This window comes from Eschrichtius robustus, chromosome 1 (assembly GCF_028021215.1).
Source record: "Eschrichtius robustus isolate mEscRob2 chromosome 1, mEscRob2.pri, whole genome shotgun sequence".
Lineage (NCBI taxonomy): Eukaryota > Metazoa > Chordata > Mammalia > Artiodactyla > Eschrichtiidae > Eschrichtius > Eschrichtius robustus.
Genome location: NC_090824.1, coordinates 193,991,145 through 194,015,942, shown reverse-complemented (window position 1 = coordinate 194,015,942; position 24,798 = coordinate 193,991,145). Strand labels below are relative to the sequence as shown.

The following is a 24,798-nucleotide window of genomic DNA, read 5'->3' as shown; positions in this document are numbered from 1 at the left end:
ACTTCTGTGTATGGGAAGATGCAAGAGTCTGGACTCACTGAAATCATTCCTTTGATATGCACCTTAACTATCTGGGGCCAGTATCCTGCTTTTCTCCATCCTGAGTCCCCTCAGGGTGCACAGTCTGGGGGTGGCTGCAGTGGCTGAAGCCTTGATGGCTGCAATATCCTTTGTTTACTGATTTGCCAGGTGACATTCTCCGTCCACAGAAGCTGACTTTCCTACTTTCCTCGAGCCCTCCTTGACTCTATGACAGTAATTCCATGGCCAGCAAAGGGTTGAACTGGAAGATTCTCCTTGCTCTAATGGAACAGGCAACCAGATTCTCAGGTAGACACCAGCCTTTGAATATCCTTCTCAACGGCCAAGACCTATTGATGCATCCCAGAGTCTTCTAGTGACTCCGGGGCATGCAAAGAAGAACAGTCATACAGGGGATCTGAAATCACACTGCCAGAGATTCCCTCTTGTAGGCTAATACACATTTGCAACTTCTCATGTGAAGCTGAAAGAAGATCTTGTTGGAAAGTCACATGGATTGATGTGGGTGTGACTCACCAATAGAGGGGAACGTGGGAGTGTTATGGTTAATGGGACACATCAATTCCTTTTCAGTACTTTCTTTACCTTTCTCCTTTGTCTTTTGCAAATGGATGGCCAACAGGTTCTAAAAAAATGCTGAGCCCTTCCAATTTCCACCTCTGGCTACATTTTATCTAACTTTAATTAAAGCATCAGAAAACAGGAGTTGGAATGTCCATGACACACTTCCTGATCTGTACAAACCTCATACTAAATTTGTTATTCACAGGCAGCTTCTTACTCAGGGGCAGATGAGGGGGAGCAGGGGGGAAGGAGGAGAAAGGGGAGAAGGAAGGACAACGCCTCTTGAAATAAATTCAGACAATTAAAATTCCACCACATTGGGCACCAACATCAGGAAAGATTTCAATGGAAGAAATAATCTTGGCCTAAGAAACCTTGACACAGAGCCTCTGACATCAAGGTTTCTGGAAAAACTCAGCCAGGAAAAGTTTTGTATATGGCATCACTGCTTTTGGCAGAGAACTCGAAAATTGAAATGAAATGTACAGGCAGGCAACTTCTAAGCAATTTCAAGTAAGTACAGTCATAATTCATCTTTAGTCAAACAATGTGAGATTTTAATAAGAGCAACAGGAAAAGTTCTAGAAGGAAAGAACACTTCTGATTTCCATTGTTCTGCAAACACTCCCTCCCAAGCAGTGATTTATTTCCCCCCCCCCCCACCCCCAGTTACTAAGTGGGAGTCTGGTTTCTGGAACAGGAGAAAAGGTAAACCATATTCTTTTATTCCAGTAGAGAAGGGTGATTATTTAATTCTTACATAATTCTAGGCAGATGATATGCACAGTGCAGTTGTTTATGTGATTTTGCAGAATTTGTGCTTTCTTAGCCTCCCACCCAAGTAGCTGGAAAACATCTACATGGGGAGCCAATGATCATGGGGGCCTCAGCTCTCTTTTTGGCTTTGAGATGGTGCACTGTGCAAAGTATCTAACCTCCTTCTGTTTCATCTGCAAGATGGGATGGGGCTGGTCCTTCCCAGAAACTATTTATACAAGCCTCAGTGTTGCTATCAAGGTATATAAAGTGTTTCTAAACTGCCATGTCATCCACAGAAATTTTGTTACATGCACAATAATAACAACCATTATCTTGAGCATCTGCAAGTCCTGATTGTGACCCAAACTTGAATAGACTCATCACTTAGTGTTTATTTAGACTTCTCCCACTCTTAAAAGTTCTAGAACTCTATACTAGAATAGATATAGGACCCCAAATACCAGTGTTTTGGGTGAACAATGAAGCTTAGGGGGGAAAATGGTATAGAACAAGGTTTTTTGCTTTTTTAAAATTTTATTTTGAATAATGATAGACTCATAAGAAGTTATAAAAATGGTGCAGAGAGGTCCCTTGCCCCCTGCACCCAGCTCCCCCCCCAACCAGCATCCCCCAGTTGTAACATCTTATATAACTATAGCACATTATCAAAACCAGGAAATTGACATTGGCACAATACCATTCATTAGATACTATTAACTGGATTCAGACTTTACTGGGATTAGAACCCGTTTTTAAAACAATGTGGACACAGCTAGTGGTAACCTGAGTCATTTGCATGAGATTTATTCTTGGAGGTAACTTGATATAGGGAATTTGAGTTTGCTGTCATCAGACCCAGATACTATGGGCAACTTAGTTGTCACTGAGCCTCAGTTTGTTCACCTGTAAAATAGGAATAATAATACCACCCAAGTAAGTTGTCATGAGGAAATACCTCCAGTCCAATGAAAGTGGCATCTATAATACTAGGAACTCCAAATATAATAGAGTCCTTGGTTCCCTCATGAGACCTGACACTTCAGCGCCCAGGATTCTGTAGGAGTCCCAGGTGCTCTCCCAATAATAACCTGGTTTTCGATTATTCTTGTTATCATTATTATTTTGCTCAGGCTAGTGCTGTCTCTTATAATCAACATCCCTGACAAAGGCACATCCTCAAAAGATATGAAGTGAGAAGTTTCAACTCTGGGTTGGGCTTAATGTCACTTCTCTTAGAAGCAGCCCCCTACCTCAAGAAAGTGATTTGAAAATTTTGGGTCCGCCCTGCTCCAAAAGCCATCCTCCACCAAGCAAGCTAGCTGGCTTGGCCTCTTTGTGCTCCTGGGGGCAGGAACCCAAGCTGGACTTGAGGGCGGACTGACCCGGATGGTCCTCTCTATGCTCCCCTCCCCTGGCTCTGATGTGGACCCTGGAATTACCCTAAGGCTTTGACGCTGGAAGTCAGAGGAGGAGGCATCAGGCAGTCCCTAATTGGGGGTCTTCTTTTCCACCTTCCCGACTACCTGCCACCCTGTACAGGTGCCCAGTTTGCACTAATGGCAGCCTTGGTCCTGAGGGTGCCGGTAACACCCACAGGGGCTTCCCCTCCTCCTGGTTTTATTGTGTCTCACAATGACTTGTCTCTAATAAGCCCACTGGGCAAGCGCCATCCTTCATTCTCTTTTTGGTACAGTGCCTGCCATACCCTAATGCCCAATTATAAAAATACAATAATAACCCTCCTCTGGCCTACCGTTCTGGAGGCAGCACGGGGCCGCTAGTGAGCCTAGAGGATTTCCCCAGATCGGGGGTCCCGGGCAGAGGTCCCAGGGTCCCTGCAGTGCTGGTTGGGAGATGGGGTGGAGAGAGTCAGGGGGACATGAGGGTTATATGGAGGAAGGTACACAGACAAGAGGGAGTTAAAGAATGGAAGTTGGTGGCTGGGTACCTCAGCTTCAAGGAAGCCTGAGGTTCTCGCGGAGAGCTTCAACCCTAGGGCCAGGATGATTGTCTTATTCGAACCTTGGCTCTGTCACCCACCAGCTACTTGCTAAGGACAAATTCCTTAACCCTCCCTAGCTTCGATTTTCTCCTCTGTAAATGGGGATAGCAATACCTACCTCTGAGTTCCTATATTATGAAGACAAAAGTGGGAAACAACAAGTACTTAGGGCCTCAGTAAGTGTAAATTTCCTCCCCACCGTAACCTTCTAGAAACATCCAAGCCCGACACAACCTGGAGATGTTCGCCTGTCAACACTCAGGCGCTGACGGCCGCCTGCGTACGGTGTACCCGGGCTGGGGGATTTTGTTCCCGCCGACTTTCGGCGTTGGGTGTCAGATCTCCCCTGGGGTTCCTGGTTGGCTCGGGACAGAAAGAGCTGCAGTACGCCGCGCTCCTGCGCACACCGAGCGGGGTCGCACAGGGAGACCCCAGGACCTCCTGAGGGCCGTCAGCTAACCTGGGGCGAGGGTTTCGGCCTGAAAGGCAGCTACTGTCTTTCCCAAGAGGCGGGGTAGGGGGGCGGCGGGGCGGTCTGGACGCCAGGGTCGCGTTCACTACTCCCGGGGGACCGGGGGGCGAGCGGGGCGGACCCGAGGGGGTGGCCGCTCGGGCGGGCGGGGCACGTGGGCGCGCGGCCGCCAGGTGGCACCACGGCCCGGGGCCTGGGCGCCGCCGCGGGCGGGGCGCGAAGGGGTTAAAGAGGCGGCGGAGGCGCGGCGGCGGCTCTTCGGGGAAACCCACCGGGGCGCGCGGAGGCGGGAGCGGCCGTGGGCTGCGGGGCCCGGCGCCGCGCCGGGCGGGGGCGCGGCCAATCGGGCGGCGGGCCCGGCGCGCGGGGAGCCAGGCGATATGGAGGGAGGCGCGGCGGCCGGCTGCCCCTGACGCGCCGCTCCGAGCCGGTGGTCGGCCAGCCCGCGCCGCCCGGGGCCCTGCGGCGCGGAGATGAGCAGGTCGGCGGCGCTCCTGCTCTGCCTGCTGGGCTGCAACGTCTGGAAGGCGGTGACCAAGACGCTGCGGGAACCCGGCGCCGGAGCCCAAGGTCGGTGCGCGGCGGCGGGCTTTGTGTCGGCCGCGGGCCTGCGGCAGAGGCGGCGGCGGCGGGGCTCCGGGGCCGCATTGTGTTGCCGCGGCCGCCCGAGCCCGAGCCGCCGCCACCGGGCCTGCAGCCCCAGCGCCGCGCTCCCGAGGGGGCGGCGCCGCCCGGGGGCGCCGAGATACCCGGGCAGACGCTCCCGGGGGGCCGCGGGCCGCCGGGGTGCGGGTGGCATCAGCTGTTGCCGCCTCGCGTGGCCGGTTTGGATGCATCCGAAGGTCCTTTATGCGCGCCGCGGACACGCGGCTCCACCTCCTCCTTCGCCCGGGCGAAAACGGCAGCCTCCGGGTCGCCATCGCCCGCTTCCCACCTCGGGGCTCGGTTCTCGAAGCCCGATCGCGAAGGCTACGCTCGGCCCTTTTGTTGCGGCGGCCGAGGGGGTGGCCGCCGCCCCTGGGGTGCCCCCTGCTCCCCGGGACCCCGAGGTCCGCGGCCGCTGCCAGCCTCCAGCCTGCCGCAGTTTGGGAAAGTTTCGGGGTCTCCTCCCCCTCCCGATCCGACGTCTCTAACAGGCCCTAAGGGCTCTGCTCGGCGGCCCAGGAATCATCCCCGGAAAGGGAGAAAGAATTGGAACTGGGAGGCCCTAATCAATTTTTAAAAAAAAAATCATTTCCACGGCTGTGTGTCTCCAGCTCAAGGCTTTTGTCTAATCTTTGGCCTCTGCAAATATGCTTTCCAGCCCTGGGAGCAATGTGCTCGCCTCTGAGAATGGCCACGAGCCTGTCTTTTGTTTTCAAAATAAGAATTTATTTGGGGGGGAAGCCCGAAGCTTCCTTTGCACGGGTTTGTGCGGTCTAAATCGAGTGCTTCTCTGTTGCCTGGCTTTTCGAAAGGGTGAGTGAGGCCGCCGTAGATGAACATCTGGCGTTCACACAGGACACCAATGCCGGGCCTCGCTGGGCCTCTCTGGTCTCCCGGGAGGGCTTCCCTGCAGCCCCGGAGACCCTCACCCGCACCCCGACCCCCAGACTCCTTGCCCGCATCCTTTCCTCGAGGAAAGGTGTGTGTTCTGTGAAGTCCGCCCAGCAGACGGAGTGCACGGGGAGCGCTCCCTCCCAGCTCGCTCCATCCTCTTGCTAGAACCCTGCCTTACGCCCTTTTCCATATGCTCGCCCTCTTTCCTTATGGCAAATATTCAGAGCCCAGAGACCGGGAGTGCCTGGGAGCAGAGAACCCTGGTGGTTTTCCACCTCTCATGTTGAGACAGGGAAGGGAGTTTCTACCCACAGTCGGTTGGGTTTGGTTTGTTACCTACATGTTGAATTCAAGGTTTTCATAGTCATCGCTTGCTGTATCATTTGCTGGCGTCTCTTTCATGCATCGCTTTTTCTATAGCTGTGATGGAACAAGACCATTCTGAATTGTGTATAAATTTAGTAAAGTATATTACGGAAGGGGGAACATTGGCAAGGTGCAGAAAAGACTGTCTCTTCATGTAGGAAATGAATGTTTAGGACATTTAGCTCATCAGTGTTGAATTGTAGCCTCTTTCATTAATCCCCTACTGCTCTTTGAATCAGCTGTTTCAATGAATATGATATTTGTGTTTCAACAAGGCCATTAATTCCAAAGAATGGGTGGAATTTTTTGTTTTGCACTTGGAATAGGGATATGGAAACATTAAGTTTGTGCACTTATAAAATAGGGGAAGGCATAGCCTTAACTGGAACAAAAAAAAACCTACTAGGTCTAGGTCAGACACCGCATTTTGCAGAGAGCTTGCTGCTAAATATCTTATCTGGTAACTAAAGTCTCAGAAATGGAATATTCTGTGCAGTGAGTGAGAAAAAGTCAACCTGTGAGATATTTATGCACAGCTAGGAGTACCTTAGTATATTGTGTGTTTGGAGTGGGAGATCAAGTATCTTGGAATATTTTTCCCCAGGATTACTTCCTTTATTGGGTAGGATGGCTTTTTAAAGAGCTGAGCCCAGGAGCTCTGCCAGAACTCAGGGTCTCACTACCTGGCATCTGGATTTTGAACTAGTACCGTGTTTTCAGGGAATGGACAATTGCTCCTTTGACGTTAGAAGGTCGCCTTCACCCCACTGAGTTCTTCCAACCATTTTGACACTTATCTTGTAACATAGTTTTAAAATTCATGTCTTCTCTGCTCTCGGGGATCACATACACAATGAAAACAAATGCAATCTCTGATTTCACTTTGCATTTTCCACAGCAGGTTGTAGAGGGTTTTGCACAGAGCTGGTGCTCAGGTTGTGTTGAAAGAAAGAGTAAAGGATTGAAGACAGCTAGTGCATATACTAAAGGGCGCCATGCATACACTTTAAGAAAAAAACTTCATGCTTACCTGCCCGGAAACCTAATTTGTAAGAGTTTTGCTTTTATTGTAGAAACTGTTCCATGAATAGTACTTGGTTTTTTTTTTTGGCTGCGCAGCTTGTGGTATCTTAGTTCCCTGACCAGGGATCAAACCCATGCCCCCTGCAGTGGAAGTGTGGAGTCCTAACCACTGGACCGCCAGGGAAGTCCCTATGAATCATACTTTGAACATGTGTTGTGCTCACATAGATGTTATGCAACAACCAAATTTAGATTAGGAAAAACTACTTAGATACCTCAAACACGCAAATCATAGGCCAGAGCACCTCAATTAGATTCCTATTCCTAAATGACACCTTCCTTTTTAAATGAATCTTTGTTATGTCAGAGGAAACTAACATCTGCAAAATTTCTCGGCATCACTTTGCTCTTTATATATTCAAGATAAAATTTAAAGTTTGGCTCTTCCCACTGTAGCTGCTTTGAATCAGCAAAGGGATTTCAAAGGCAACAGTTAGCTATCACCATGAGGCTTGGCTTTGCTGGTCATGAATTTGAACCAGCTCCAGCATATGATTGCGTGTTTTTAATGAAGTGTTTTCATTCGAGTTGCCCTAAAGTGGTCACAGTATCTAATTTTTTTTCTGGGAATTTTATAGAAACCGTTATTCACAAGTATCTACTAATTCTGACTTTCTCCACCTCTTACACAACTGTGCGCTAAGACCAGCTTGATAGAAGGGGCCCCTACTTAAAGAGTGGTAAGCTGTGCAGACGTGCTCTATGAGGTGTATTCTTGAACCCCAGCGCTCTCTTTATGTGCCAGAAGAAAGGTCAGAGCTAGGTTGCTGCTCATTGTCTAACAGTAAAGTATTTCGCAATGATGTGCTATTTTTTTGTTCCTCTCAGAATAGCTACAATCTATCATAACATTTGAGGTGTATGGCTGGCTGTCTCTCTTCTCTGCAAAAGGTCTATTCCTGGCCAAATTCAAATTTCGGTTTTTAGAACATCGTGATCGGTTGAAAGACCAGGAAGGGATGTAAGCTATCAGGAGGACCATCCAACAAGCATGACTTATGCTGACAGTATATTAAGAGCATAACATCTAAATAAAACTCATGGGCTCACATCCTGGGAAACTGCAGGACTTGAACTTGCCAAGACCTCTGGACTTCCTTGCACGCCAGGTGTGGGAATTCTATGCAGAAGCAACAGCAATGTCTAGGGAATTTCTGGCAAAGTCTTTGAGATGAGTTTAAAAATTATTTTTGTATCCTGTTTGTACTTGTCCTGTAATACTTGGTAACTTACAGCTTATTAGCTTAGAAATCTAACCAAAAGAAAGAAAATATTGCATGGATTTCTGAACTAATAGCTTGTAAATGGAGGTACTTTCTCAGTTTTAATCAAGCCTTCATTTTAAACAAATTACTGATATGTCTGTAAATCTGTTTATTTTCATTATTCTTGGCAAACGCTAATTTAGTAGTTTTATTAAATACTACTTACTAAAAAAGCACACGGAAATAAGTTGGACAGACAAGAGACGTGTATAATACTGTATATTGAAGGAAAAATTGAATATAAAAACATTTCAGAAATCTAGTTGGAAGAATTCGCCCTGTGATAACACATATACATCAATAATGCTTTTATAGTTTGATCAAGTTATAGAGAAATCCTGTAAACAAGTCGTTTTCACTTATTTCACCAAATATAACTTCTGGACCTTTAAAGACCACAGTCCTGGCTAAATTATTCAGTTCCAGCAAAAACGGAAGTGAATGTATTTTAAAAGTACTTTTTAAATTAAGCATCAGCACCCTAAATAGACCAATTCATTCTAAGAAGTAATCGTTCTTAAAAATTCTATATTGTGACCCAGTGGTATGCCCTACATTCAGAAAACCATTACATACTTTTGTAAAGTCAAACTTGTAAATAGGCAACATTTGAGGCAATTAACCACTTTAGAAATGGTTTCATAATGAGTTCCCTTAAAATAAACAGTTGATTCCGCATATTTAAGGCGACTCCACCTTCCTCCCATCAAGCCTCTGTTTGCCAGCTCCTCTTCCTCCCGGATTAAAGTGAGGCTGCAAACACTTGCCCATTTTTCTTTCATTTACCCCTTGCAGGATCTATTAGCCCATAGAGATCCCAGTAATTAAACCCTATTACGTGGATGACTCCAACTTTTCTCTCTCTTGCCTTGACCTGGTGTCGTAGCTCTAGTTCCTTCTGTCCAACAAGCTACTGGACGTCTCCATTCAGTGCACGAAGCTGACCTCAAACTCCTCAGCTGCCAGCCTCCTTCTCCAATCCAGTTTACCTTAAGTTCTCTATTAACTGGACTCAAAATCTGGGTGTCCCCTTAGATCCTTTCTCTACCTTATAATCCATACAGTTGGTAATTGTAAGGGTGCATAAATAGAGCACATTTATGTAGATGTCTTTACGCATCCAGGTAGATGCGTTTATATAGTATCAGAAGGCGCTTCTTGGTCAAGTTTATACTTCTTGTTCTGCAGATGAGGAAACCCAGGCCCAAAGAAGTGAGGGGACCTCAGATAATGGTGTTCTCTAGCCGCACAGACCCTGTGGAAGGTAGAGTCATGGCCCCCAAAGATGTCCATGTCCTAATCTCTGGAACCAGAGAATACAGTAGTGCTTTACATGAGAAGAGGGACTTTGCAGAGCTAATCAAGTTAAGGATCTTCAGGTGGGAAGATTATTCGGGATTATAAAAGGGAGGCAGGGCTTCCCTGGTGGTGCAGTGGTTGAGAATCTGCCTGCCAATGCAGGGGACACGGGTTCGAGCCCTGGTCTGGGAAGATCCCACGTGCCACGGAGCAACTAGGCCCGTGAGCCGCAACTACTGAGCCTGCGCGTCTGGAGCCTGTGCTCCGCAACAAGAGAGGCCGCGATAGTGAGAGGCCCGCGCACTGCGATGGGGAGTGGCCCCCGCTTGCCGCAACTGGAGAAAGCCCTCGCATAGAAACGAAGACCCAACACAGCCATAAATAAATAAATAAATAAATAAATAAATAAATTTAAATTAAAAAAAAAAAAGGGAGGCAGAGGGTCAGAGCCAGAGACGATGAAGATGTTTCACTGCTGGCCATGAAGACAGTGCCAAGGAATGCAGGCGGCCTCTGGACGCTGCAAAGGCGAGGAAATGGATTCTCCCCTAGGGCTTCCAGAAGGAATGCTGCCTTGCCAACATCTTCACTTTAGCTCTGTGATGCTGATTTGGGGCTTCTGACCTCCAGAACTATTGGATAGTAAATTCATGTTATTTTAAGCCACTGAGTTGTGGTACTTTGCTATGGTAGCAGCAGGAAACCAATACAGACACTGACCCCCAAGGACTGTGAGAGGAGATGCACCCATACAGCCAGGGTAATGGTACAGCTTGGACCACTTTGGGGGACCAAGCTGCTGAAGATAACATTTGGAGGCTTTTTGCATCTGTTTAACAAAATTCTGCCTAATTGGAACCCTGTTGGGGGCCCTTGGGGAAAGCCTTAAGGGCCTTCCCACCATCACCACCAAAATAACTATTTTTTTTTCCAGAGGAGCTCAGTGGGCTGTGACTTTTATTTGTAAGCAAGGTGCATCCAATTATCGGTGTTCCTTCTAGCGCTGGGATTACTCACACCTGCAGGGAGAAGCGGTAGCCTCTTTTAGAAATTTGGCTTTCTTTTAAACTTGGCTCTAATCTTTGTCGAAACATACCTATCGGTAACTAAATGAGGTAAAAGAAAGTTACGACTGAATGTCACCATCGGCCCCCGAAGCCATCGTATAATAAAATGATAGGGGACCCCTAACGTGGAACGGCCTCCCAGTGTCGTCTCAGAGGTTCAGCACATCCCCTTGATGTTTCTCTGCCTCTCTTGGGCCGGTGAGCCCCACCAGCTCGGGGGCCTGGGACCACGGAAACCATTAAGGATGCCCCCCACAGGGAAGGGGGATGGGATGAATTGGAAGATTGGGATTGACATATACATACTACTATATATAAAATGGATAATTAATGAGAACCTACTGTATAGCTCAGGGAACTCTAATGCTCTGTGGTGACCTAAATGGGAAGGAAATCCAAGAAGAGGGGATATATGTATATGTACAGCTGATTCACTTTGCTGTACAGCAGAAACTAACACAACGTTGTAAAGCAGCTAGACTGCAATAAAATTAATTTAAAAAAAAAAAAAAGACGCCTCCTGCAGGTGGAGGACAGAGCAGTATGGAAACATCCAAATAATCCTCGACACTGCCCCGATTGCAGAATGCAGGAAGAGGGAGACTGCTTGGTCTCCTGCAGTTGCTCTCCCGCTGGGAGCAAAAGACTAACGTTCAGCGTAGCCCAGAGAAGGGAGCCACCACTGCGGGGGTCGCTGGTGACTTGGTGGAGTGATGTGGGGACGGGAGAAGGGCAAGGATAATGAAGTGTCTCCTCCTGAGGAGCAGACCCAAGAATGGACAGAAGCTTGAACTGTCTCGATTTCAGGGCTTTAGCCTAAAGGTAAACAAAGATTGGAGAAAGGGAGAGAATGACTCCCTTATTTGCAGGCCGAAGACCTTGCCTCGTGTTAAGGCATCATTCTTGCCTTCCCCTCCCATCTCATCAACATTCCTTCACTCATCTCTCTTCATTTTCCCTCCCAGGTACTTGTGCAAAGCAGCGTGTCTTTCTCCCTCTGTTTCAGTCTGCTCTTTCAACCCAGGCTCTCTCCACGTGGCCCTCGTCAAACACCATTTTAATTCATGTTTCTCTCCTGCAGAGACACGTTAACTCTCTTCCCATTGCCCAAAGTATGGCGTCTAAATTATGACGTCTGGCCTTTCCTCACATGCCTGTTCCAGCTTTAGCTCCGTTCTTCACCGGGTGAAGATCATCCCCTCTGGCTAGAATGTTCCATCATCGTCCCCTGGGTGATGGTTGTACATCCTCACTTCCCTTCACTCACAGCCATGCTCCCCTTTTCTATTCTTAAAATCCTAAATGGGAAATGTCTACTGTATGAAGACAGTATGCTAAACACTTGTTAGACAAAAACAGGGTGCTGTGGAGGAGACAGTATATTTTGGGGTAAGCTTGATTCTTTAGGGGTGCTTACTTTTTCACATTTTACAACCCAATTGAAGAAGAGATGGAAAAATAAATTAAGAAGGACATCACCAAGGTACTTTAATGTAATTAGGCAAGAATCTCTTGAGTAACATGAAACCGTTAACAGTTGCATGACTAAAATCCAGCTGTAAGTTGTCTATGATGTTTATTTCTAGAAATTTCGAGGATTTGTCCACAGTAGGCCACAGGAAGTTGTATTTGAGAGAGCACAAGCACACAGAACGTCACTTAGTGTTCCTCAAAGTTGTACGTTAGGTAAGACACGTCATTTTGGTGATCAGATATTGAAGCAGGGACAGCATTGGTTGGACAGTGTTGGTGCTGTAGTGATTTCCAGTATCAGCCGAAGCTCTGAATAACAATTGCAGAAACAATTAGGTAAAACTCACAGTACTTACAAAGGGTGGGGTGGTAAGATGATCAAATGTGGATTTAATATGTTCAAATAGTTTGAGCCCTTAACTGAAGCTTAACTTTATATAAAACATATAAACATACTCAAATATGAGAACTGGCAAGATCTTTTGGGATTGTGGGAAGTAGCCAGTGGTGTTGGAAAAGCTGGCTTAGGAGAAATTAACTTGGAAGTGAGTACTGAGTTTGTAAAAGATTGGTTTGTTTCTTATTTGTTTTGTTTTGAGCTGTACCCCACAGAGATAGAGAAGCCTGAGTGTAATGAGAAGAGACAACCATGTCCAAGTCAAACGAACATTTCATTTGCCTAGACTTCTTAGAGCTCAGAATTCGAATAGAAAAATTATTGAATTCATGTTGAAGGAAAGATTTTTAATGTAATTTTGACAGAGCTGAACTAAAGACATAAACGCTTTGATGAAAGCTAGCCTCAATCCATAAGGTGAATCACATTAGTAAGACCTCTGATTTCAAACCAGTAACTAGTAGCAGTCTCATGGATGACTTTATACTGGTTGTAGTCGAGTGTGGTTTTGCTTTGTTTCCTCAGCCCCACAATTAGCGCTTAGATCTCTCCTCTTAAGAGAGAAGGGTCAACAACAAGCATTTGTTAATGGAAATCTGTCTTAACAGAATTAAAGCACGTGTAACTTGGGTCTCAATATTTTATTATTAACAACATTCTATTTATTTGCCTATTCTTAATTTGTTTGATTATTTATAATTTATAGTTGATTTCTAATAATATTTTATTAATGATTTGGATGAGTACATTGCAGGGATATTGATCATACTTTCTTATGACATAAAGACTGAAAGGGGGTGTCTTAGTCCATCCAAGCAGCTGTAACAGAATACCGTAGACTGGTTGGCTTATAAACAGCAGCAGTTTATTTCTCACGGTTTGGGAGGCTGGGAAGTCCAAGATCAAGGTGTTTGCAGATGCGCTGCCTGGTGAGAGCCCACTTCTGATTCGTAGATGGCCATCTTTTTGCTGTGTCCTCACATAGCAGAACAGGTGAGGGAGCTCTCTGAGATCTCTTCTTAATCAGGGCACTAATCCCATTCATGAGGTCCCCACCCTCATGACGTAATCACCTCCCAAAGGCCCCATCTTCAGATACCATCACAGTAGGGATTAGGTTTCAACATATGAATTTGCGGGGGACACAGACATTCAGTCTATGGCAGGGGGCTTGCAAGATTGAGATCCAAAACAAAACAAACCAACCTCTCCCTAGGCAGTAACTATGAGTTAAAGATAACAAAATTACAGAATAGAAAGGAAGACTTTTTTTTTTTAATCAATGGGGAAAAGACTTAGATCTTCAAGTGACTATAAGATTAGTCAAGTAAAAAGTGAGTAGAAAGTATGACTGGTTATCAAAACTGCCTGGGTGATCTTGGTCTGCCTTGAATTTGTGGTTTCTAGAAGGCAGATTAGGATATAAGCCTGCCGTGTCATATGCTGGTCTCACCATACTTGGAGGACTGTATTTGGTCCTAGATGCCAGATTTAAGCTTTCTGTTGACCCTCCAGAACACGTTCCAAGGAGAGCTTGAAATCGGGTCGCTTGGCTTCGTATGCTGTGGTTTCCATATCATATGGTCACCTGTCCATAATGTTAGCAAGTGCTGGGCTGGACCAGAGGCCCCTATGTTCACACAGTCCTCCAACAGAACCTTATCCTTATTGGTCATCACAGGCTCGGCCCCGGAATAGCTGAACCAAGTTCATCAGATGGAGGAACTCCAGGCATTTCATCGTTGTTCTTAAAAGCAGAGCAGCTAAGAGGGTAGCCTCAAAGCCTTGTTTGTGAAAGATGGTCCAGTCCCAGAGAGTATATGGTCTAAAAAAAAATAAAGATACCAGAAGACCTGTTGGGGAACCTCAGATATTTTAAGGGCCATTGCATTTGTTTTCTACGGCTGCCTTCACAGATTACCCCAAATCAGCGACATGAAGCAGCACCATTATTATCCCCCAGTTTCCGTGGGTGGGAAGTGTGGGCACAGCTCAGCTCAGCCGAGTCTCTGCTTAAGGCATCACAAGGCCAAAATCAAAGCATCGGCGGGGCTGTGGTCCCTCTTGGAGGCTCCGGGGAAGAATTTGCTTCCAAACTCAGTCAAGTTGTCGTCAGAGTTCAGTTCCTCGCAAATAGAGAGCCGAGGTCCCTGTTTCTTTGCTGGCTGACGGCCGTGAGCCTTTCTTGGTTCCTTAAGGCCACCTGTATCCTTTGTCACCTTGCTCCTTCCACTGCAGCATGTGGAGTCCTGCTCACAGGTCATGTCTCTCTGATTTCTCCTTCTGCCCCGTCTCTCTGCCCACAACCAGAGGAAGTTCTCTGCTTTTAAGGGCTCATGTGATTAGGTTGGGCCCACCGGATAATCGAGGACAGTCTCCCTGTCTTCCAGTCCGTAGCCCTCATCATCTCTGCAGTCCTTTTTGCTGTCAGTGTGACATATTGGAAAGTTCCCGGTGAGGGTGGGAACGGCTTTGGGCATCTCACCCTGCCTGCATCAGCCACAGTGTAAAGATGGGTCATGGTGTCTGCAGTGGATGGGGTGGGTGGGAGGGAGGCAGATTTCCCGGCCGCTGGAGATGCTGAGGGGAGCCCGGAGGAAGACGACTGAGGGTGTTCTCTCTGAGTCTCAAGAAAGGTCTTGGACGAGAGACTTCTCTCCCTTCCTGCCCTGAGACTGTAGGACCCTAAACTCTATGGACTAAGCTCTATCTAAACCCTGGAGGCAGCTTATGCAGTGCCAAATTCTATATTTAACGTGGTCCTGAGTTTTGTTATTTTGAACCTGAGAACCTAGAAGTGACGTTCCTTTTGATAACTGAGGTTTACTACATTCTTTGAATGATCAATATTTGCAATCTTTCTCTTATACTTCATGTTAAATCAGTGTAATACTCACAGGCAGTCTCAGCTTCACTCACTTAGACATAAAAAAGTCATCAGGATGATTAGCTAACAGGTACTTGGCGCTGATTACCTGCCAGGCATGATGCTGAGCACTTTGATGGATTATCTTTTTAAAAAAAATTTTTTTTATAATTTATTTTTATTTTTTATTTTTTTATTCTTGGCTGCGTTGGGTCTTCGTTGCTGTGCTAGGGCTTTCTCTAGTTGCGGCGAGGAGGGGCAGCTCTTCGTCGCGGCGCACGGGCTTCTCATTGCGGTGGTTTCTCTTGCGGTAGAGCATGGGCTCTAGGCGTGTGGGCTTCAGTAGTTGTGGCACGCGGGCTCAGTAGTTGTGGTTTGCGGGCTCAGTAGTTGTGGCTCGCGGGCTCTAGAGCACAGGCTCAGTAGTTGTGGCACACGGGCTTAGTTGCTCCGCGGCATGTGGGATCTTCCCGGACCAGGGCTTGAACCCGTGTCCCCTGCATTGGCAGGTGGATTCTTAACCACTGTGCCAACAGGGAAGTCCCTTGATGGATTATCTTAATTTAATCTGCACATCAATCCTGCAAGCTGCAAATATCAGTCTCGTTTTATAGAAGAGGAATGTGAGGCACAAAGGAGTTAAACCATTTACCCAAAGTCACACAGTGAATGACACAGTCCACTGTGCAACACTGGGCAGCCTGGCCTTCACCCTCACACCGGGCTGCTTTCTGACATGGAGGATTAAATTAGAATTTCACGCAATTTTGATCCTCATGGCATTTTACCAGTAATAAGGGGGCTCTGGATGGTCCTGTTCGTTTTTATGGAGAAAGACAAAATACCTGCTGTGTGGTCCCTGTTGGCCTTTGAGCCCTGGAAAGCCACCCTGAACAGACACTTCCAAGCATCTCCTAAGAGCATCTCCTGGGCTTGGTGGTGTGTGGGATGCACATGTGTAGCCGCTGTAAGGGGCTCTCACTAGTAACTCTTATGATTTCCTGAGGGAGGATCAGTCAAGCAGGGCGGGAGTTGGGGTTACACCCAGCTGGGCCTGGGAGAATCTTCTGGTTTGTGTTCAGAGCCCATTAGTATTTGGCCAACTGTTTATGTAACAAGAGAAACCTGTTAGAACCCAGCAATTGGACAGTCAGGGGTAGGGAAGGATGTCATTATTTTCGAAACAGCCCTTCATGTGTGTTTGGATTGCACAGATGCCCTTGTTCTCCTTAGGCATCAACTAGGGGCTTCATTCACTCCAAAGTAGGTGTGAAATACAGTGTTTATTTGATATTTGAACCTACTTGCAAAAGTTTAATCTTTTTCACTCTTGACAAAAAGCTTCTTAGTTCCTCTTTGCTTATATAATGATCCTGAAAATAGAATTTTAAATGATGCCATTATGGGACTATAATAGATTTTTTCCATCTTATTTCGTGAAAACGTTTGGCCGTGAAAAAAATTGAAAGAATTTACAGGGAATACCCCATGCAGGCCACTGAGATTCTACAATTAACATTTTACTATAGTTGCTTTATTGCTTATCCATCAATTCATTCATTCTTCTATCCATCCATTAATCCATCTTATTTTTCAATGAAATTTAAAGCACGTATCAGGTATCAGTTCCCTTTCTTCCTAATACTGCAGCATGTGTATCATTAATTAGTGTTCAATATTTGTTTGATTTCTTTCTCATAGGAAAGTTTACGTACAAGGAAATACCCAAATCTTAAGTGTTGACCTGTGCATTTGCCTATGCAACCCCAAATCCCATTATGATACGCAATATCATTCCAGAAAGTTCCCTCATGCCCCTCTTAGTAAGTCCCTGCCCCTACCCTTTAGGGGAAACCACTGTTGTGATTTTTTCCACCATAGATTACTTTCTTGCCTGTTTAGAACTTCCTATAAATAGAATCATACGGTATGGACCCTGGCTTCTTTTGTTCACCATGACATTTTTGTCAGATCCATCCATTTATTGCTTGTACCAATGGATTGCTTATTTTTATTGCTGAATAATATTACACTGGAGGAATATTCTGCAGTGTGTTCATCCATTCTTCTATTGAGAAACACACAAGTTGTTTCTGGTTTGTGGCTATTATAAATAGAGTTGCTGGGAACATTTTATACAGTTGTTCTATGGACGTATGTTTTCATTGCTCTTGGGAAAATATCTAGGAGCAGAATCGCCGGGTTATAGGATAGGTGAATGTTTAGTTTCAAAGGGAACCACTAGGCCTTTTTTCCAAATCGGTTGTGTCTTTCTATACGCCCATCAAAAAAACATGTGAGAATTTTTGTTGCCCCATACTCTCACCAACACTTGGTAGTGGTAGTCTTTTTAATTTTAGCCGTTTTGGTGGGCAGATTTACATATATTAGACAGATAGATAGATAGATAATAGACAGCTAGATGGTAGGTAGATAGATAAATAGATGATAGATAGATAATAGAAAGACAGACAATATAGTGCATACATTTCATTTTCCAGCTGTAATGGCTTTAGTTTTTGAAGAGTATTGGAGCACTTTTAGAAATCAAAATTAAGGTTTCACCATTATGTTTATGTTTATTTTCAACAGTTTTTAATGTGGACTTTTATTTTTCTTTGATATTTTATTAAAGTCTATCACATGACCAGATTAGCTCCTCAATGAGTATCCCATCTGATTATGTAGAAGCAGTTGATAACATATCAACCAGATAAGGCATGGTGCATGCTCGTGTGTGTGTGTGTGTGTGTGTGTGTGTGTGTGTCAGGGTAGAGAAGGAATAGGAAAGAAAAAGAAAACGAAAATAACCCTTCCAGAGTCTATTATTTGCATCCTACCAATGCAGAACTAGAGGTTATATAGGGCTGTTTCAGTGCCTGTTCTCTTTAAAAGAAACCTGAACAGGGACTTCCCTGGTGGCACAGTGGTTAAGAATCCACCTGCCAATGCAAGGGACACAGGTACGAGCCCTGGTCCAGGAAGATCCCACATGCCGCGGAGCAACTAAGCCCATGCGCCACAACTGCTGAGCCTGTGCTCTAGAGCCCGTGAGCCACAACTACTAAGCCTGCGTGCTTCAACTCCTGAAGCCCACATGCCTAGAGCCTGTGCTCCACAACAAGAGAAGCCACTGCAATGAGAAGCCTGTGCCCCACAGTGAAGAGTAGCCCCCCTCTCGCCACAACTAGAGAAAGCCCACGCACAGCAATGAAGACCCAATGCAGCCAAAAATAAAATAATTAATTAATTAAAAAAAAAAAAAACCTAAACGTATATGCCGGTTGGAAGGTGCAAGAGTCGATACACTCCAGCAAGTACCAGGATCTCTTAATGACTAAGCAGCTTCTAGAAGTTACTTGGGACACTTCATTAACCCTTTTGAGTCATGAGTATATTGATTCAATTCCTCATAGTCTAATAGTCTTTTTTAAAGTTAAGATGATAATAAAGTTCTAAACATATCTATTCACAGAAGTCAGATATTTTGAGTCAGAGTTGAGCATACCAAGAGATGACCTGCTGTAAAAAGTGAAATTTCTTGAGATTTAAAATCACCCCTATAGACTGGGTATATCATTTGGAAATTGAGACCAGATAGGATTGTCCCCTTATTTCCTCTGCTTGTGCCATTAACCTATAGAAATGTACATTGTGTGTTGCAGATGCATGTGCATGTCTGCCTGTAGATTTCACAGAACTGAGCCATTCCAGAAATCCTCACTGGGATTCGGGAAAAAGTGGGTGCTTGAGTCAGGTCCTCTTTTTTCAGTTCTGTTTCTTCCCTCATATGGCCTTTCCTAACTTTTAGTCTATTTCAGAGCTGCCTGCTTTTTTTTAGAAGCTGTATCCATGCTAAGAACAGTGACACCTGTGTACGGTTTCCCTGCTCTATATACTGTTGGTACTTTCAGCGAAGGCACTTTCCCCAAGTCCTTTGTCTGACTTCTTTGGACTTCTACCCAGACAGACAGATTTAGTGGCATAAATAGCCTTTCTGTTGTTTATATTAAAATAGAGATTTTATAAAAGGAAAGGATTTTTTCCGAACTTAGAACATTTTCTTGCTGTGATGCTCACGAGACAGGAGTGTTCAGTCTGACGCCTGAATGTGGACCCTCAGAGCCCTGCATTGGTTTGGTGTTTAATGTGATAGAAAAATCATCCTCTGAGAGTTGCTGGTCGCTCTATTATTGTGTCAGTATTTTTTGATATTAAGAAAGTCTGTGATTATTCCGAGTTAGGAAAACAGAATAGCATTAGATCCATATACGTCTGTTATTCTAAATATTGTAATACAAAAGGGCAGTGCTTCTTGAGGATGGCATGAAAGAAGTTACTTGTGTTTCACGTCATTTGATTATTTAAAATATTCCCATCTAATCAGAGGTTGGAGGAGATTGGTTTTTAGATGCCTCCTTTAGAACAAGGTTTTTCACTTTTTGCTCAGCTGATAAGTTTCTTTCTTTGTTACCTACCATCTGCTAGACGTGTTTGTGAGTATGTGATAAAGCATATGGGAAAGGGATAGAGAAGTTAAAGCAGTCGACTGGTGAGTGTGGAGGACGCAGTGTCTGCAGTCTGGTCAAGTTTACAGCCCATCTGCTGGAGCACAGGGAGCCCTTTTAAAATATGGCTCTGCTCTCCAGGCAGAGTACCTGCAGGATTGTCCCAATGTTACTAGTATGGCCACAGCAAAATTAGGTCTCCTTCCTAAACAACCTCCCTTGGCAGATACTCCTATGGATACATTTTTTCCTTTCCTATAAACTTAAAGACTGCCTAGTGAAATTAAACTCAGAAAGTGATCCTTTTAGCTCACTCACCTCTGGGCAGAGCAGACTGTTAAAATGGCTTTTAATGCACAAGTTGTATTTTCTTTAGAACTGATTCTTGTGCTGTAACTTAGGTTTTAGTTGAAGTTAAAATTGATAAAAATGCTCCTGTTATAAACTTTCTCCCCTACTGTTTGAACCAGTTTTTTGAAACTATCTTGATAAACCTCATTTGCCTTTTTAAATTTAAAGATAGAATCATTGCCTATAATGATGGTTCTTTGAGTGTCTTGATGGAAATCTATTAGATGTCACGTTAAATATTAAACTTATGCATTCCAAATCAATACATGTTAAAATACTATATAAATGCTAAGTAAATATGAGAAAGGAGTTACCAGCTCTTAGACCAGGGCTGGTGTTTATGTGTACTCGTTAGATAACATTTTGTTAATTAGGTGGGGCTATTCCCTGCTCCTATCTTCCCATTTCTAAATTCAGAATCCCTAGAGAGATGTTTACCTTAGAGAATGGTCTGGAAAGACTTGAAGTTAGATGCTTCCTCACTTTATCTTCCTGTTAGCTGCTTCATGGCTGATTAGCCATTCTTTATACACTCTTCCCCTCACCTATCTACACACCCATCTGTCTGCCCACCCACCTATCCATTCATCCATCCATCCATCCACCCATCCACCCATCCATCCATCAACCCACCTATCTATCCATCTACCCATCTTTATACCCACCCATCTGTTCATCCACCCATCCAACAAAGAGTCTGATTGCCTTACCTTTCACCACCAAAACATTGATGTAATTATCTTAAATTTATAGGATCCGTTAGATTTTCAAGTGCTTTCAGAGCCATTATCTGTTTTGATCCTCATAATCCTGAGAGGTATTTGGGAGAGGGATTATTCCTTTTTATACATGAAAAGCAATGTGGCTTGCAGTCATGTGCTGGTACAGCGTGGAGGTGGAGGTCCCACCCGCACCCTCCTCTGCTCTCCTCTTAGCGTGTCTCTCAGTTGTTCTAGGGATTCACACTCACCGTTTCTGCAATAATTTTCAAAGATAATTAACACCCAGCCCCTCTTTTCAGGAACTCAAGCTCCCATGAGGGGAAAGCATAGATAAGCAAAAAGCGAAGTGTGCAGGGTTGCAGGGGAGGGAATGACTGGCTGGGCTGCCCGAGAGGCTTTCCCAGGGAAGAGGCTTTGGAGCCGGGGTTTGAAGGCTAAGAACTAATCCTGTAGAGAAGGTTGGGAGGGAGGCACACCCAGGGCCACACCCCCGTCCCTGTGAATCGTAGCTCTTGGGGGGACATAAGAATAATGACATCACCTGCAACCAAGTCTTCTGAGTTTATTGATAAAGCATTGGAAAAAGAGCTGTTTTTTTTCTTTTGTTGGAAAAAGTATCAGTGGAGTTGCTGAATTTGCTAATAAACTCATGTCTCATCCCACAGGGCATATTGAGTAGTGGGTGTTATTCTTAAGTCTGTGAACGGGTTGCCACTCCTATCTGTCTTCCTCTCCCCAGTTATTATAAAACCTCTTTTCCCATCTATTCTGCTTGGTTGGTTAATCTTCAACCACATAGTCCAACATCAAAGGCTCTGGCTTTTGCAGCATAACTTTCTGTAACCCGAGCCTCCTACGCTAATCATGTGTAATTTATTTAGAAGGCAGTTACGCGTCTTTGTTCCCCGTCTCCTTTCCTTTTTTTCCCCCATTCTTATTCTTGCTTTTTTAGTTGAGTTAAGAGAAAGTATCCACATCACAGCAACCAAAAGGGTACAGAAAGGTCAGCCTCCTTAAAGTCAATTTCAGCAGCAGCAGGAGGAGACTTTGGTGTTTTTTTGTTGTTGTTTTAAATTTTTTAATTTTATATTGGAGTATAGTTGATTTACAATTTTGTGTTAGTCTCAGGTGTACAGCAAAATGAGTTAGTTATACATATATTTATTCTTTTTCAGATTCTTTTCCCACATAGGTTATTTCATTTATTTATTTATTGGCTGCGTCAGGTCTTGGTTGCAGCGTGCAGGCTCTTCATTGCGGTGAGGGGGCTTCTCTCTTGTTGTGGCATGCAGGTTCCAGGGCGTGAGGGCTCTGTAGTTGCGGCGCGTGGGCTTTGTTGCCCCTCGGCGTGTGGAATCTTAGTTCCCCGACCAGGGATCGAACCAGCATCCCCTGCGTTGCAAGAAGGATTCTTAACCACTGGACCACCAGGGAAGACCCCATATAGGTTATTACTGAGTATTGAGTAGAGTTCCCTGTGCTATACAGTAGGTCTTTGTTTATTATCTATTTTATATATCGTAGTGTGTACATGTTAATCCCAAGCTCCTAATTTATCCTTCCCTGCTAAGCTTTCCCCTTTGGTAACCATGTTTTCTAAATCTGTGAGTCTGTTTCTGTTTTGTAAATAAGTTCATTTGTATCATTTTTTTAGATTCCTCATATAAGTGATTATGATATTTGTCTTTGTCTGTCTGACTTCACTTAGTATGATATTCTCTTGGTGCATCTGTGCAAATGGCATTATTTCATCCTTTTTTATGGTTGAGTAGTATTCCATTGTATATTTGTACCAGATCTTATTTATCCATTCATCCTAAGTGTTGATGGACACTTAGGTTGCTTCCATGTCTTGGCTATTGTAAATAGTGCTGCAATGAACATTAGGATGCATGTATCTTTTCGAATTACAGTTTTCCCTGGATATATGCCCAGGAGTGGGATTGCAGGATCGTGTGGTAGCTTTATTTTTAGTTTTTTATGGAACATCCATACCGTTCTCCATAGTGGCCGTACCAATTTACATTCCCACCAACAGTGTAGGAGGATTATCTTTTCTCTACACCCTCTCCAGCATTTATTGTTTGTAGACTTTTGGACGATGGCCATTCTGACCAGTGTGAGGTGATACCTCATTGTAGTTTTGATTTGCATTTCTCTAATAGTTAGTGATGTTGAGCATCTTTTCATGTGCTTTTTGGCCATCTGTATGTCTTCTTTGGAGAAATGTCTATTTAGATCTTTCTGCCCATTTTTTTTGATTGGGCTGTTTGCTTTTTTTTGTTATTGAGCTGCATGCACTGTTTGTATATTTTGGAGATTAATCCCATTGTTGAAAATAACCACTTATGCCTAGATCTTAGTTTGTATAAGAGTTATTGAATGTGCTATGTTTATCTTTCCAAGTCCAGAAGTGATCGAGATAAAGGAGCTGATGGTAACTATTGTAGTGATGGGATGGGAGCGATTTAGTTCCCAGAGGAAAAGGCCCCTCTGGTGGTCCTCGTGGGAGCAATGCGGAGACCTGCCAGTGTAGGGAGCGGCTGCTTGGGAATCAGGAGGTCACTTGAATTCCCTCACTTTTGCAGGAATTGAAAGGTAAGGTGCAGAGTGTTGTAGGGAGAACCCGGATTTAAGAGCTGTTCCTTTATTCACTCATTCATTCATGGATATTTATTAAACCCCTCCTACTCTTTGTCAGGCAGTATAAAATAGATTCACGGTCCCCACTCTGCCAGAGTTTACAATACAGTAGCTGCAGCGAGCTCTTCAGTGAGCAGGACCGCTGCTCCAGACGGAGACGTGTACACTTAGGTCTGTTGTGGACACCTGTGCGTGCAGCCCTGTTCCTTGCTTTTGATGACACCAGCCCTGGCCTCTTCTGTGTGGTTCTAATTACATCTCATCTTTCTGGATAACGGTCTAAGTGACTTCCTAGCTTGCTGTGAAAACACCGGTTTGCTAACGAGTCAATTAACAATTGTCACCAAAGAAAGAAAAGGGAAAAAAATTATATAATCATATCTAAAATTGAACTTGAGAAGCATTTTCCATTTCGCCCCACGCTGTTAGTGTATATAATATAAAAAGTTGACATTACCTTAGACGGTAGCATGAAGCCAAACTACTTTGAAAAATAAAGGCCTATGGGTCAGAAAGAGAAAAACACATATCGTATATTAATGCATACATGTGGAACCTAGAAAAATGGTACAGCTGAACCAGTTTGCAGGGCAGAAATAGAGACACAGATGTAGAGAACAAACGTACGGACACCAAGGGGGGAAAGTGGCGGGGGGTGGTGGTGGGATGAATTGGGAGATTGGGATTGCCATGTATGCACTTATATGTATAAAATAGATAACTAATAAGAACCTGCTGTATAAAAAAATAAAATAAAATTCAAAAAAATCAAAAAAAAAAGGACTATGGGTAAAGAAAAGGAAGACCCTGTTACTTTAGAGAAAAGGTAAATAAAACTGAAAAATGTGATACAATGAAATGTAATGTAATGAAAGGAGCACTTGATAACTTCCTGAGGTGATGTGCCTAGTATTACCTTTAGGTGTGGAGCGACCAGAAGGAAAGCCAGCCGATCTTGCTCTGCTGACCACTGCTTCCCAAACTCCAGTATGGTCGTGTATCCCTGGCAGGTCTGGTTAAACGTGCATCCTGGTCCAGTGGGTCCGCTGTGGCCCCTAAGATGCTGCAGCTGTTACCATGCTGCCGGTCAGGGGACCACACTTGAAATAGTGAGGCTGTCCACTGCCAGTCAGTTCCTAATGTTTAGAGACAGACAGAGGCAGAGCCAGGAAGCAATCCGTTTTGTCTGGCTACTCTCATATGCCCTGTTATTCGGCCACTGCGCCTGCCACCAGGTAAACGCGCTGCTACTTTTTCCTTAGATTTTTAACATCTCAGTTTAAAGAAAGCTACCTAGGAAACTCATTCTCACCTTATTCAAAGCCTAGCTTCAAGATAGGTAGTTGATGTAGTCCACTCGGGTGTTGTGATGGACACAAA

At 44.8% G+C, this 24,798-nt stretch overlaps 1 protein-coding gene across 1 annotated transcript in view; it reads left to right on the top strand.

The window, feature by feature from the left end:
- The first annotated feature begins 4,193 nt into the window (after positions 1–4,193).
- Positions 4,194–24,798, top strand: part of FAM171A1 (family with sequence similarity 171 member A1) — a 128,555-nt gene continuing 107,950 nt past the window's right edge. Inside the window, exon 1 of the mRNA XM_068561959.1 lies at positions 4,194–4,409. Coding sequence (XP_068418060.1) covers positions 4,313–4,409 — 97 coding nt within the window. The 5' untranslated portion in view covers positions 4,194–4,312. The remainder of the gene's footprint in view (positions 4,410–24,798) is intronic.